General features: G+C 48.8%; 1 protein-coding gene across 1 annotated transcript in view; it reads left to right on the top strand.

Annotated features, from left to right (window-relative positions):
- The first annotated feature begins 1,462 nt into the window (after positions 1-1,462).
- ABCC1 (ATP binding cassette subfamily C member 1 (ABCC1 blood group)) overlaps positions 1,463-15,746 on the top strand; it is a 154,091-nt gene continuing 139,807 nt past the window's right edge. The window contains exon 1 of the mRNA XM_073542907.1: positions 1,463-1,695. Within this exon, the coding sequence (XP_073399008.1) occupies positions 1,654-1,695 (42 nt within the window). The 5' untranslated portion in view covers positions 1,463-1,653. The remainder of the gene's footprint in view (positions 1,696-15,746) is intronic.

Here is a 15,746-nt window from a genome sequence, read left to right as displayed (position 1 = left end):
AATCTCATCTTCCACAGTACACCCCCTTCCACTACAACAGTAAGTAGAAAAGGAAAAGAAGGAGGCAAGCAAGCAAATGAGAGACTGAACGAGAGGTCATAGGAACTGTAAGACTCTGCTTTCTTTGCGCACTAAAATATGCAGCAGAAAAAACCCGCACCAAATACTTATCATGAGAACTTAGCCTAAGACTCTGTCAGTAAGATCAACCCCTCCAAACTGCATATACAGAAATGCAGGTCTTTAGCATTCAAACTGACACTTTTATATCTTCTATCTGTTGCTGCATTGCTGAGTAATTAGTGTTTTCAGTCATAAGAAAATGATTAAGTGCTCTGGATGTGACGCTGGAAGATGAATGTACAGGTTCCAGCAAGGTCATCAGATCACTGTGCAGACGTCGACCAGTTCTGATGACGCAAAACCGGACACCGACTGCCCCTGCGCAGCGGAGACGGGTCACTGAAGAGTGAGCTGTCAATCAACAACTTGAGTTGACGGGTACAGTGCCCGCTCGGATACACGTGAGAATAAAACTTCAAGAATAGTTTTCTCAGAAATGCCCCGAGACTCTACTAGTAACCTAGGAATGTATTAGGGGGTTTACAGTCATACTTTTAGTTAGGGGGGTTGAATATTCTGCTGACAGATCCGGTGCATTAGTTTATATGGGGAATCCTGGTGAGTTACCCCTTAAAGGGGTTGTCCGATGAAAACAAGCTCTATCTTATCCACAGGACAGTGGTTACTTGCGGATCGGTGGGGTCTGACCTGCGGTCGGCAGAATGGGGAACTTTTATCCCATTAGTATGGGGTGGCAGTGCCCGTGTCTGACCGCGGCTCCATTCCCTGTGGGGCCGCCCTTGGCTTCTTCCAGCAGCCCCATAGATGGGATGTAGCGGTGGTGGAGCATCCACGCTGCTTTGTCATAGAGATTCCCCAATGTGCCTATCGGTGCTTGTCCCAGGGGTCAGACCTCACCGATCAGCAACATATTACCCGACGACTGGAGCTCGCTGTGTCTGTAAGGCCTCGTTCACACGGTCAGTATCTGGTCAGTATTTTACCTCAGTACTTATAAGCCAAAACCAGGAGATGGTGATAAATCCAGAAGAGGTGACGGGTTTCTACTATACTTGTCCTCTGATTGTTCCTCTCCTGGTTTTGGCTTATAAATACTGAGGTAAAATACTGTGTGAACATGGCTTAACCGTCACACTGTGCGCCTCCTGTCTGTGGACTCCATAGACAGCTCTGTCATCTGTAGGAGTCCCTGACAGAGCCGCTAGAGGCCGGTGACAGTGAGGTCAGGGCGCCGGGCCCCGCCAGGTGCAGGAGGCGGCAGCACTCAGGTGTACCGGCCGCTCGGCACTGACGGACACGCCCCCTCTCTGCGGCCGTGTAACGAGATATTCTTCTGTGCCTTCGTCACCAGGCGCTCGGCGTGATGTGCAGCCAATGAGCGAACCGGAAAACGCCGCGCTATAACCAATCAGCTCACTGGCCAAGCAGAAGCGGCGGGGCTCAGCCAATCAGCAGTGTGTGTGCCGGCAGTAGCAGGCGACGCGCTGTTATGTAGGGAGAGCTCCTATTTGTGTCTCCCCAGCTGCCCTGGAGCCGGCCGCCCCCGGAGGACCCTCCCGCCGCCCCGGCATGGAAGCCTTCTGCAGCTATGACGGCAGCGAGCGCTTCTGGGTAAGAGTTTGCCGGCTTCCGTCCAGCATGTGCCCTTCATCACTCCCGGCCCCGCACACGGTGACATCAGCCTCCACCGTGTGCGCAGGGTGTAACGTGCTGTCAGTACTTCGGGTCTGACGGGGTGGGCGGGACTGCTGGAGACAGAGGGACACCAGAACCATGCCATGTTTGATCAGGAGTCCGCGTGGGACCGTCTCCCGGGGAGCGGGGGGTTCCGCGTGGGACCGTCTCCGGGGGGGAGCTCCGCGTGGGACCGTCTCCGGGGGGGGGGGTCCGCGTGGGACCGTCTCCGGGGGGGGTGGTCCGCGTGGGACCGTCTCCGGGGGGGGTCCGCGTGGGACCGTCTCCGGGGGGGGTCCGCGTGGGACCGTCTCCGGGGGGGGTCCGCGTGGGACCGTCTCCGGGGGGGGTCCGCGTGGGACCGTCTCCGGGGGGGACCGTCTCCGGGGGGGGGGTCCGCGTGGGACCGTCTCCGGGGGGGACCGCCTCCGGGGGGGGGGGGTCCGCGTGGGACCGTCTCCGGGGGGGGGGGGGTCCGCGTGGGACCGTCTCCGGGGGGGGGGGGTCCGCGTGGGACCGTCTCCGGGGGGGGGGGGGGTCCGCGTGGGACCGTCTCCGGGGGGGACCGCCTCCGGGGGGGGGGGGTCCGCGTGGGACCGTCTCCGGGGGGGGGGTCCGCGTGGGACCGTCTCCGGGGGGGGGGGTCCGCGTGGGACCGTCTCCGGGGGGGGGGGTCCGCGTGGGACCGTCTCCGGGGGGGGGGGTCCGCGTGGGACCGTCTCCGGGGGGGGGGTCCGCGTGGGACCGTCTCCCGGGGAGCGGGGGGGGGTCCGCGTGGGACCGTCTCCGGGGGGGGGGTCCGCGTGGGACCGTCTCCGGGGGGGGGGGGGGTCCGCGTGGGACCGTCTCCGGGGGGGGGGGTCCGCGTGGGACCGTCTCCGGGGGGGGGGTCCGCGTGGGACCGTCTCCCGGGGAGCGGGGGGGGGTCCGCGTGGGACCGTCCCAGGAGTCAGTGTGCGGCCGGGGCATGTGGGTCGACGTGAGGCTCTCCCAGGAGTCTGTGTGCGGCCGGGGCATGGGGTCGGCGTGTGACCGTCCCGGGACGCGGGGCTCAGTGTGGGGCCGTCCCAGGAGTCGGTGTGCGGCCGGGGCATGGGGTCGGTGTGCGGCCGGGGCATGGGGTCGGTGTGCGGCCGGGGCATGGGGTCGGCGTGTGACCGTCCCGGGACGCGGGGCTCAGTGTGGGGCCGTCCCAGGAGTCGGTGTGCGGCCGGGGCATGGGGTCGGCGTGTGACCGTCCCGGGACGCGGGGCTCAGTGTGGGGCCGTCCCAGGAGTCGGTGTGCGGCCGGGGCACGGGGGTCCGTGTGACCGTCCCCTGGGGTTGGCATGTGACCGTCCCGGGATGCGGGGCTCAGCGTGGGGCCAGGGCACGGAGGTCCGTGTGTGATTACAAATCTCTGGATCGCCTGAACTTGCTGTATAGTATTTATGGGAAGGATCAGACTACAATTATGGGGTATTTGCCGCCTTTTCCGCCCCGAATGTGTATATGATCTCTGTGTAACATGTATAAATAAGATGTTCAGGATAATTAAAGGGAATGTCCACCTCTTGAATGAACCAAGACTTGGTGACAATTGCTGATCCACACTATAAGGCTGTGTTCCCGTGGAACGTATTTGCTGCAGACTCTCGGCCGGTGACGGAGGTCCTGCACTGATGCCCACAACAGTGTGACCCTCTCTGGGTGTAATTGTGAGGAAGCCGCGCATTGCACCCTTGCATGAGCTTAGCCTAAGGCCACGTGCACACATCAGTATCTGTAAGCTAAAACCAGGAGTGGAACAATCAGAGGAGAAGTATAATAGAGACACGTCACCACTTCTGGATTTATCACCCACTCCTGGTTTTGACTTACAAATACCGATGTAAAATACTGACTGTGTGAACGGGGCCTTTAAGGAGCTTTCTAACATGGCGCCCAGGTTCGATCCCGACCCTCCAGTGCAGGCGTCCCCAGTCGTCTCTGCCGGGACCAGAAGCAATGGTTCTTTGGCCACCAGATATCTGGGGCCTGTGACTGGAACAATACATATCCGATGACCCCCCTCAGACTGCAGGCGTTACACGGTGCAGCCACTCCCGCTTGCACGCTGCCGCTCTCCATTCATAGTTCCAGCACTAACAGCTGCTCTATTTAACTCTTTGATGGCTGCTGTTTTTTGGCCCTTTGAGAATGCCAGAATGAAGGATTTACGTCCCTCAATCAGCAGGACCCCCATAGCAGGACTCGCACTGATCTAGCAATTACCATCTATCCAAGGGATCGATTATCACTTTGTAGGAGGGCATGACAGGTCCAATGTGAGGTTGCGTATCTACAAGGATGTAAAGCCATGAGCTACCTATACGGCTAGATGGCTTCTCTGTAGGAAATGTCACTTGCTTTGTTACCAGAAGTGTTCTCTGAACGGCACAAGGTAGAGCCGCCTGCAGATGTGAACACTGCCTGATACAGCGTATACAAGCCCTGCTCGTCCTGACATGTCTGGCTTATTAAATATTTGCACATTCAATACAATGGGACACCACAGAAATCCTAATCTTGGAAATATATATAAATTGACAACTGCTGTGTTTTCATTCATGTAGACGCAGACATTGTCCAATATCAGACTGTAGAAACCCAAGGGATGCGCCCGGTTGTCACTTTTCCGGGAGGGTTTCCAGAGGAACATCACAAGAGTTCTCTTAAAGCTGCTTTCAGATTTGGTATCTCATGCAGATGTCTATAAATCTCGTGCTGGGCATGGGTTGCCCGCAGGTCTCCAGACCCGAGCTCGACAGCCTCATATGCAGATATAACCCACCTGCGAGGCCATGCCGTGCTCAGGTTGCGTTTCATGGATGTCTGCATGAGCCCTTATAAGTGTTTTCTGAAAAAGCCATGTCCGGTGGAGAGTAGATACTCTATGATTAAGCCCTGAGTTACTCAACATTTTATTGTCGATGACTCATTTATGTAAAGTTATGTCACCCCATGAGATATTCCAGAAAAAAGCATCTTCTAATCATGTCTATCTCCTAGTGATCGTTGCACAGTGCCAAGGAAAGCTGCTGGCACCTGCACCGTGCTAATAAAGGGACCTGAAATACCTCCTAGAGTATTCAATGTCATTCAGAAGTGCCAGGAGTGATTTGTGGGGTCTGACGGCGGATCTTGCCTTTTTTTTTTTTTTTTCTTCTAACACGGGACAGCACTTGGGTCAATAATACGTTTCTGTGATTGTACCCTATGTCTGAGCCATGACTGGGCTGTGAGCACACTTGCGGTGTCGGGGATTGCCCTTGTGCACGCTGTTGGTTCTTCCCTGCCCTTGAGTAAAGTGTGACCCTCTGGAGTAAAGGGTAGCATTTGCGCCTTCCAGGGAATGGTTTTCCTGTTGGGGAAAAATGTTGAATCCTGACTTGGCATCGCTGCAGTGGATCAGTCGCCGGGTCATGTATTAGCTGCACTCAGGTCTTTATATTTTTGCTGTCTGTTGCACAGATAGAGCTTGAAGGGACTGTCCACCTGTTGGAAACAATTTATTTTTCTTAGCCAGAAAAATGTATTTTAAGTAATTATATGTGCGGCATTACTTTATTGCTGGTGTGTCAGGAGAATAGGACAGCCACCTGGTTAAGTAAATTATAAGAAAACCTCGTAATGGAAGACCCAATGATAACTGCAGGGCTATAAAAGCTGATGGTATTTATTCATTGGCATTCAATAAAGGGGTTTAGAGGACCTGTTACCAGGTCAAAATTGGGCAATTTTTGCTCTTCTGTTATTCCTACTGCTCCCCTGAGTATTTAGGATTTTGTTTTTCTTAAATCCGCCATACAGTTCCGGGGATGCCTTTTTATTTAGTGCTAATTTCTATAGGAGGTGTGGCTCAGAGTAATTATGCAATGCAGCCTAAAGACACACCCCCGAGGATCCTACGAGTCACGCCCCATTGCTAAAGATAAGAATGAGCACTTGGTTATGGCTCCACATGACAATTGTCCTCACCTATATTCCCATTTCACAGTTTTCTGCGTATCAAAACAGTACATTAGCTGGAGATGATTAATTGTCCCACCGGTCTGCTCCTTGATGCACATGTGGCTCGTTCCCGTGCCTTGGTGCAGGTCTAGATTTATTACTGGTCCCGCTTATAAATCTTTGTACCAGTTCTTTTACGGCATACCTACCTCCTAAAACACAAAGGTCCGGAGTGTATATAAAGCCTAGCCTGGTCGTCCTGCTCATCGGCTGTTCTAGGGCACGGTGATTTATTAGCTCGCATGTCTCATCTAGGATGGCTTCTCCTATGTGCTGAAGCTTCGTATGTTATATAACAGGCTTTTCTGATAACGGGAGAAGGGTTCTTATGGTTGTCAAGTTCTGCTTCCATGCAAGTCCTGTTATTTCCAAAATTGGGATGACACAGGTTTTTATTGTAGCCCCTGCTGGGCCCGAAGTGTGGTGTTTTTTTTTTTTTTTTTCTCATTTGTTTGTGTCCCTCTGTTCATCTTGAATGTTTCCCACTGGAATTGGCATTGAGAAGTTAAATAACTTGTGCCCTACATAATCAAGGATGGATGAATACAGGGAGCCAAACGATCACCGGCGCAGGTTTCCATCTGGCACCCTAGGCTGTGCCCTCAACTCCAAAAATAGGGCTCCTCAGTCCTGTATTGAATGGGGCAGGTGTGCACGTGCTCAATCTACGCAACATTCGTTGTCAAACGTGACTGCTGTACAAAGTTAAAGGGGATATCTGGGACTTAAAAGCATGTAGTTGCTAACAGAGGCAACTAACTACCTGCCTATTGTACCTCACATGGGTCATTCACCTCTCCTGCCGGAGATTCAGCTGCTCCCTGTCAACAGAGCAGCAGTTTCTCTTCCTGTTAAGAGGGGGTGGGACTACTGATGTCATGCTGATTGACAGCCGTGTTCCGCTGCCTAACTGGGGGAAGCAGTCTGTCAAACAGCATGACACCATTAGTCCCACCCTGTCAACAGGAAGAGAAACTGCTGCTCTGACAGGGAGCAGCGGAATCTCCGGCAGGAGCAGTCAATGACTGGTTGCAGTACAACAGGCAGGTAGTTGCCTCTGTTAGCGACTACATGGCTTTTTTTTTTTTTTTTTTCTTTTTTTTTTTCTTTAAAAGTGATCCTGTTAGCAGGGTTTTGCCTGGCTGGTTATAGACAATACAGGGGAACCCAGGCCGGGTTTTTAATTTATTTATAGCGGTGGGTGAAAAATACTCCCATTAGCCGCTGTCAATGTTGTTAGCGGCAGCAGGTGTAGCCTGATGGGAGTAGTAATCCCATCAGCAGTCTCCAGCTCACTGTTATCGCTTGAATATAACTCTCATCATTATTCCCTGCTTGCGCTAATCGCCGGCAGAGCAGGGGAGAATGATGAGTCGTCTTCAGCACCAGGCGCCGGGGAACAGCGCTTACTGTACCACTGCTTCTGTGTCACAAGGATGACATCCCTGTGTGTCATATGTATGCGGGTGTTTTGTGGCCTGTGCTGCCGGTAAAAAATGGCCATGTCTATGTGTGGGTCACACGGTCTGTGGAAACACAAAGACATGTGCACAGCAACGTAGATCACAATGTGTCTACATGTCAGTGTCTCTGGTATGTGTGAAAACTGTCACCACACGTACTGGAGACATAGTTGTGTGAAAGAGTCCTAGCACTGGTTACACATAACTACAAGACTGATTTCTTCACCCCAGGTCTCATTTTAATCAGTGTAACAGCAGCAACCTGACAATGCCTGAAGTTTACTTGGCAAAATCCTGCTGACAGGTTCGCTTTAAAGTCCCGGACATCCTCTTTAAGTACAGTGCTCGGCTATTTCCGGCAGTGGTATTAACACCGAGTGAACTGGAGGTCAAGCTTGCCCCCTCCTCTGACTTCATTCAGGTCTACAGATCATCATTCTCTTGGGGTCCAGCTGCAGGGGTCTCTGGATCCCAATGATCAGCCAGATATACTCTATCCTATGACCAGGGAATAGCTTGTGGTTTGGGGAATAATGCTGTAGAATATGGTGTAAGTTTCTCATTTTAGCACTCTGCTGGAGCTGCGCTGACACAGGTACAGGGGATGGGTCAACAGCACCTGTGTTCTCCTCCGAGTGTTCTGCTTATCAGACCAATCTTTCAGCAGCTTATCCCCAAAGGCAGGACGCATGCAAGACTACCGTGCAAATATGTCCGACTAGACTGGCTGCTTTCCCAACCGGATCGTGACCGCCTTATAGAAATATGTGCAGTTGTAACATCGAGGACAGGAGAACCACGGCCTGTCCATGCAGCGTGATCCAAGATCAGACATCTGCATCAGCCCTTAGTGACACGGGCTGAGCTGACTCTTTCACTGCAAGCATCAGTACTCCAAATGAGTATGTTCTGATACCAATGTAGCTAACAGATTGGGTTAATGCTGGGTTTGGAAGACTTTTACACTTTATTTTTTTACCGGAATGAAGGCAAGTCCACTAATAATCATTTGCAAAGTTTCCTGACTTTCCATGCTGAACAAAATTTTATATAAAAGCTTTATTTGTACAGTCTGAAAACTTGCAGTAAAGTAGTGTTTGGAGAGATGGACTATGCTGACAGTAAACTCGCTCCATGCTGTAGGGCTGTCTTTTTGTTTTTGCCTTTTGTGCTTTTTTTCAGGCCAAACAATTGGCATCTGATGTGGCTTTTGTCACATGGCGGTGTTCCTGTAGTTGTGGATTGTGAACAACAAGTGAAGATGAAAGTGCTGGTGAGGCTGGCTGCTTAGCCGGTGGGGTGCGATGCCTCGCTGTGTGCACAGTCACGTCTGGGAAGCTCCTAACGAAGGATGCTGCTTATCTTTAGGGTAGGTGCACACTAGGGTGACTGCAAAAAATCGATGTCGTAATTTTGTCCGTCTGGACCCCACAAAACGATTCCCCTTTCCAGATATTGAGAGAGCCAAAATTTGAGCTCGATCAAACGACGTTAACCCGTGCCGCTCGTCGCTCAAAGTTTGAAAAAATCCAAATTGAGGTATTTTAAGATTTAGGTTTTTTGCATAGTCTGTTAGACTATAAAGAATGTGACAACAACATTGCAGAAATAGCCCTGACCAAATTTTCGAACCATTTGTGGTATTTGAATGCAGAGTTGGTGGGATTATCGTTTTTTGATCCCACCATTACAGACAATGAAAAGTTGTTAATGGCTAATAAATTGCTCAGTAGCACAGATGAACCATCAGAGCACGCTAGGGTTGTAAATCCAAAAGTTAGGAAAGAAAAATTAAAAGAGGTAGGAAGTAACTGACTTTAACGACCTTCTGACAAAAGATGAAGAACAAAAGCAATATGTCCTGCAAGTTGTAAGCAAATGCCGAGCATTATATTCTGACGTTTCAAAAACTACTTTAACAAAAGCTCTAGAATAGATAAGATAACTATGTAAAATTATCAACTCATGTAGGTTAGCGTGCTCTGATGGTTCATCTGTGCTACTGAGCAATTTATTAGCCATTAACAACTTTTCATTACACCATGAGGCTGGTGTAATTACTTTGAAAATCCATTTCAAACTTACCATATAATCATTTATGAACTTTTAAAGGTTTTAAAGGAGTTGTCTGATGAAAATGTGTGATTTCCTATCCATTTGTGGGGGTTCTGCTGGACCCTGCACTGATCATCACAAGAGGGTACTGTTATCCCTATGAGAATGGAGTAGCAGCATGTATGCCCTACCACAGTACTATGCCCTACAGCAGCTCCATTGGTCTCCTTTGGAACTGCCATATAAAATCCAGCACAGTGCTTGCCAGCCCCCTATGTAAAGTTATCTCCTATCATCACTGATCAACCCTCTTTAACTCAGCCTCCACTCATCCGGCCTGATTGTCAGCTCCTCAGTGCCCCTCCTTGCTGCTGTTGCTGAGATCACATACTGCTCAGTACAAGCTGCAGCTCTTGGTCAGGCCGGGTGGACTGAGAGTCCCTACATTTGTACTCCCTCTTTAGCTGCACTTATTAAATTCTAATTTTTTAAAGTTTGGATTTTCAAAACAAGTACACCAGCCTCATCCTGTCTATCATCCTTTTTAATAATTGTTTTGTGAAGTCTGGAGACAGATTGGCTTTCAGCATTAGAATTTGACTGAGTCTGCGCGTGGCACGCAAATATGTAAAATGGCAGCATTATTTATCCGGAGGGCCCCCTGCTGATCCGGGCCGATTGTGCTGCATAACTCGCATACATGCCTTACGTGAACCCTTTGTTTGTGCTGCTGGTTGCTAGGTGGAGGCCGGAATCTTTGAGACCATCTCCATTATATTGTAGTTTGCCTTGTAACTCCCTTTTCTATGAATGGCATACACCTGGAAGCTTACCACTGTGATGGAGGTTTTAAGGAGCGAGACTGGGAGTGATTCGCGTAATCCGTAAGCAGCAGGCTCTTACTGGACCCTTGGATGGAACAAAGCAATCATTGTCTTGGCTTGTTGCTGCAGATCAAGCAGTGGCAGAAAACCCCGACTCTAGAAATCTGTAAGGAACACAATAGGGATTTTTTTTCTAATTTGTTTCTTAAATTGAAGAAATGTTTGTGTTCAGTTGAAATTCCGTTTGTAAATTTTTTTTTATGCCTTTTCTTTAGTGATCCCTGGATACCAAGGTAAATCTGCTGATAGAAGTGGCTGCTGGCAGCAAACCTTTTCTCATCATTAAAGGCATGCTGTACCATTATGCATGTAAAGAGAAGGAGATGAGCACAATGATGTGTAGGATTGTGGGAAGAGATTCAGTTGAACTTGCGTTTTTTTCATTGAAATCCTTGGTGTTTGTCTGAGTCCAGTGGGTGGTCCTGCCTGTGATTGACAGTCTTTCCTATAAGTCTGCATGCAGTGCAGTCACTGAATAGCACCGCCCACTTGACTCTTATGCATACAAACACCAGGGATTTCAATAAATAAAATGCAAGTTGTACTGAAACTACAAAAATAAAATGTTATGCGCCTGGATTTGAGCCCTTGAGCCTGTGCTCTGTGGTCGGCTTCCGTGTCCTCCGATGAGCCACAGCAGCTGCAGCTTTTCTCTGGGTGTTTAGTTTCTGTTACCCTAAGGCTATGTGCACACGGTGAGTAAATCGATGCAGATATTTCTGCACCACTTCTGCATCTTCAGGGTTCTCATTCACTTTGCTGGTATTAGGATAGCTTCAGGTTTTGCTAGCAAATCTGCATGGCTAAAAACGCACCAAATTTGCAGCGTGTGCACAAGCCCTTTATAGACTAAAGTAAGGATAACAGGTGTTTTAATTTACTCATTTGTCTGCTCTATCGCCTTTCGGTTGCGACTTTATATAATTTCCCTGGTGACTAGAAAAATGACCACATAAAAAGCCCACAACCAAGAATGTCCACACGGACAAAATATCAGCATTTATCACCTTCCCCCTCCAAGACTGGTAATGTGTTATATCACTTTTTGTGTCTGTGGGTTTTGTTGTTTTTTTTTTTTCTGTCCACATTTGAGGGCTTTATTGTGGGACAAGTCTTACATTTCAATGACATCGTGAGTAGGATTTGTATCCTTCTGATGGAGTAAAGGAAGGTCAGCGCACACTTAAAAGGGGTTGTCCTGGATTATTGAGCGTCATCAGGCTGTGATTGGGGACGCAGCACCCTGATCAGCTGTTACTAGCTCTGGTGGCGGCTGGGTGTAATGTTTGCACACCATGTAGTTGGCCGTTCCTGAGTCCGCCAGCTCCGCTCCCTTTCACTTCAATAGGGCTGCAGCACCTGCAAATGGCCACTAGTCAGTGCGTGGAGACATGCGGTCCTGCCGCCATTCTCTTTCACTGTTTACACTGGTCGCTGCTGATAATGGCTGAGTGTAGGACCTGCACCGCTCTGATATATTGATGACTGATGCTATTATAGGAAGGTTCCTACAATGAAGGGAATGACACGTTATACTTTTATACTCCCCTCCCAACCAGAGATACACGTAACGTTTCATTGGCACCATAGTCTCCTAAGTCAGTATACCTAAAGTTCATGGTGTGTTGCAAATTGTTTCTCTTCCCCCACAGACAATTTGCACCATATGGCGGCACATGTAGTAGGGAGCTGTAGAAGCAAGGACCTACTATTTTTTATTTTTTGTCAGGGCTGGAAGCAGTGTTTCGCTTCTCTCCTTCCTCTATATACACAGATGCACTAAGGCTGCGTCACCCGTCCTTGTCCCGTGCTGGGTGTGGATCTGGGTGTCTAGTAAGTAGAGGAAGTTACAAACCACATGTCAGAGACCGGATGACCTTCTGCCGGTGCAGGCTGGTGGCAGATGTAAGGCGGAGGTGATCCTGAGCGGCACGAACCAGGACCTAGGGTGACCCCAGAGTATGTGATCTGCGCTCTGTCAATGATTACATGCAATCGTGCTCCCGCTGCTACTGTATGGCCTTGGAAGAAGTGTGAAATGGCAATATTATTGCGTGCTGGCAGAACGTATGATCCTGCATCATCCAGTAGTGCTGGAGCTGTATTAATAAGGCAGAACCGGACATAAGACTGGGATATAACTAGTGATGAGCGAGCGTGCGGTGAGAAGGTGTTATCTGAGCATGCTCTTGTGCTAACCGGTACATAGTTGCACATGGTACAGTACTCGATCACCTTTGGTTAGAACTTTTGCCTTGTTCTGTTCCTCCAAGAAACTTCTGAATAGATTGAGAACTGAATGTTTCCTGTTGGGGGACTGTCCTGATGCAGGATGACCCTGTCCGATTAGTGCTGACTGTGCCAGACTGGATCAGCCCCCGTTAAATAGTAACGCCCAGTTGTCACTTTAATAATTCCTAGGAGGAGAAGCCTAAAGCAGAGTTATGAGACAAGATGCTCCAGAGATCTCGTATGGAGTAGTGATGACCGGTCCTTTGGGAGCTGCATTTTGGACCCTTGCGCTCATTCCCCGAGCTGCGGTCACTAATGGTAGATGGAGCAGGGCTTGTAGGGGTGTGATGGTGTAACGTAACCTGGTATTTCTCTTCTAGCTGGGATGTGGCAGATTTTCGATTCTTGCGGACTCCATTACATTTTTGTAAAATGCTTGTTACCACTTTGCTTGTGGCTAATGCCCTCACCTCGCGTGCAGCCGGCTCTCTGTGGATCGTCTTCTCTGCAGGTTATGGGGCAGGTTTCTGCTTATTACACCTCTTGATGTTGAGTGTCAGCCTTGATGTAGAGCTTGGTCTTCGCTGTCACACCCAAGAGCCTCCGCATCCCTCCCAGTTTTATATGATGATAATGAAACCTTTGCTGTCTGTTACTCCATAGCTGCCTATTACATGAGCCCTCACTCCAAAGGGAATCTGCTCCTTAATAATTGCCGGTCTTAATTTTCCTTTTCCGTTCTCGGTTGGTTGTAGACTATATAGTGGATCTGATCTGTTCCGGCTGTGATAAATTCTGTACATATACTGTATAGGTAGGTGAGCTCTTGGTATGGCTTTTTCCATAGGTTTTCTTTTGGATCCAACAGATAACACATTGAATTTGGGTCTTTTCACTCGGTCCCATTGCACCAACTTTGGAGCTGCGGAAACATGTTCTGGGTTTGGCAAATGTCGGGAGAACATTGCATTGTGCCAATTGTACAGTTTGGCTGACGAGGTAATACTAAGGGCTTGTTTTTTGTGGTCTTGCCTAGGCCCCCTTGGGAAATTACATAGAATTTAGCGTGCAGCGATAGCGGCTCCGTTTTTTCCTTGGGGGGGCTTGTTCTGACAGATGCCTACAGAATGATTGGAGCAGCTGTTTGGCATGTGCAATCCATTGTAACGAAGATGATAATGGCCTGTTCTGGTGCAGGTCCCAGTGGTTGGATCTCCGCCGATTTTACAGGTTATCAACTATGCTTTCTGTAAGTGTTGTCTTCACTGAAGAACCTCTTTCATGCTTCAGCATAGCATTTTGAATATTTGTAGCTTCCACCTTCTGGGATAAGTTTCGAGAAGGCCTTTTTCTGTTCTTCATGCACAAAACAAGGTCCATGAAGGCCTAGTTGGGGTTGGAGGAGAACATGACTATCTGCACTGAGCCCCGTCCAGCACCGTTTGGGATGAACTACAGTCGAGATTGAGCCCGGCCTCTCCCCAACATCAGGGTCTGACTTCACAAATGATATTCTGGATGAAGGAGCAAAAAAAATTCCCCTCTAAACTTTCCTGGAATGAACTTCTTGGATGAGGTATCAGACATTTTGGAGATTACTTATTGTGTAAGGGACTGCCCTGTGCTCCGTGTCTGCTTACATGGTGCCGAACGCCCCGGGCACCTTCTCGTGCTGAGATTTCAGGAGTGCTCGGCACAGTGTGGTACGCTCTCTGTTCTGACGTTATATGGCCGCTCGATAGAATATCCTGCTGCTCTGCCAAATCTGTGACCTTCTAGCGCAGCTCCAAGTTTCACCTACCAAGGCCAAGTGGATTTTACTATTTGTCCCTCAGTTTTCCCTTATTCAACAAGTCCTTTGAATCCACGGTCACACGTTCAGTATTTGGTGAGGTTTTTACCTCCGTATTTGTAAGCCAAAACCAGGAGTGGGTGATAAATGCAGAAGTGGTGACGTGTTTCTATTAGGCTCACACTAGGCATTTTTTTATGCTTTTTTTTTTTTTAAATGCAACTCTTCAGCTGTGTTTTACAGTACCAGCAAAGTCTGTGAGGCTTCAGAAATCTCATGCATACAGCTTGGTTTTTTTTTTTGTCATCAGTATTTTGCTTGCTTTTTTTCACAATCGAGCCTGTCACATATTTCATTGTTTTCTCGTCATTTTTCACCCATTTGAAAGTAATGGGTGATGGGGGAGGCTGAAACAAACACAGATATCAGGTTTTGCTACGTTTTTATTGAAAGGAGGCAATTCCAGCAGTATTTGAAACTAATTTCTTTTTTGTGACTTTTTTTTTTTCCCCCAAGTTTAAACCATAATGTCTTGGTCTCCTCACATTGGCAGGTGGGATTAGTACAGTTTAATTAAATTAGTGATGTGTACAAATTAAATAAATATTGGTCAACAAGGTGTGAGACTGGACGGTGCCTGTGGCGGGGCAAGGTGTGAGACTGGACGGTGCCTGTGGCGGGGCAAGGTGTGAGACTGGACGGTGCCTGTGGCGGGGCAAGGTGTGAGACTGGACGGTGCCTGTGGCGGGGCAAGGTGTGAGATTGGTGAAAGTATTCCTCAGGCATTATTCAAAGTGTGAAAGTAGTGTTCTACCAGTGTCTTGGGTAAATTTAGTCCAGGCAAATTCACCTCCCCTAGCTGTTACATTTGTACATATATTTTTTTAATGGACATATGTCTCGAAAAAATACTTGGTGACCTGTGTTCATGCTTCTGTGGTGGAAGCAAAGCTGAACTTCAGGATCCTGAAAAACGCCCCAGAAACACAGCAAAACCTGTGTTTTTGACACTGCTTCTTTATGTTAAGACTGCGGGTTTTTCTGCTGAAAAAACACCTAGTGTGAACAAAGCCTTATTATAATTTTCCTCTCATTGTTCCACTCCTGCTTTTGGCTTACAAATACTGAGGTAAAATACTGACCCAATACTCAGTGTCCATGTAGCCTAAAAGATTCCCATTCTAAAAATTTGGCAGGTAATTTACCAGGCTATTGGTGGCTTTTTGGTAGACAACCACTTGGCAACAAAGGCCATGGCAAGTGAGTGACGAGGGATTACCATGTTATGCGGTGATTCAGCCACCACCTTAAAGTGCTGCAAGTGTTTTTTTTTTTTTTTGCTTTTTTGATGACAATATATTAAAATGGGAAGCACAGTGGCTCAGTGGTTAGCACTGCAGCCTTGCAGTGCTGGGGTCCTGGGTTCAAATCCCACCAAGGACAACACCTGCAAGGAGTTTGTATGTCCTCCCCAGGTTTGTGTGAGTTTCCTTTGGGTTTTCTCGTTTCCTCCCACACTCCAAAGACCTA

This window comes from Dendrobates tinctorius, unplaced genomic scaffold (genome assembly GCF_039654945.1).
Source record: "Dendrobates tinctorius isolate UK_male_01 unplaced genomic scaffold, ASM3965494v1 ptg000129l, whole genome shotgun sequence".
Classification (NCBI taxonomy): domain Eukaryota; kingdom Metazoa; phylum Chordata; class Amphibia; order Anura; family Dendrobatidae; genus Dendrobates; species Dendrobates tinctorius.
Note: the sequence above shows the minus strand (reverse complement) of the source record. Positions and strands in the feature narration are given on the sequence as shown.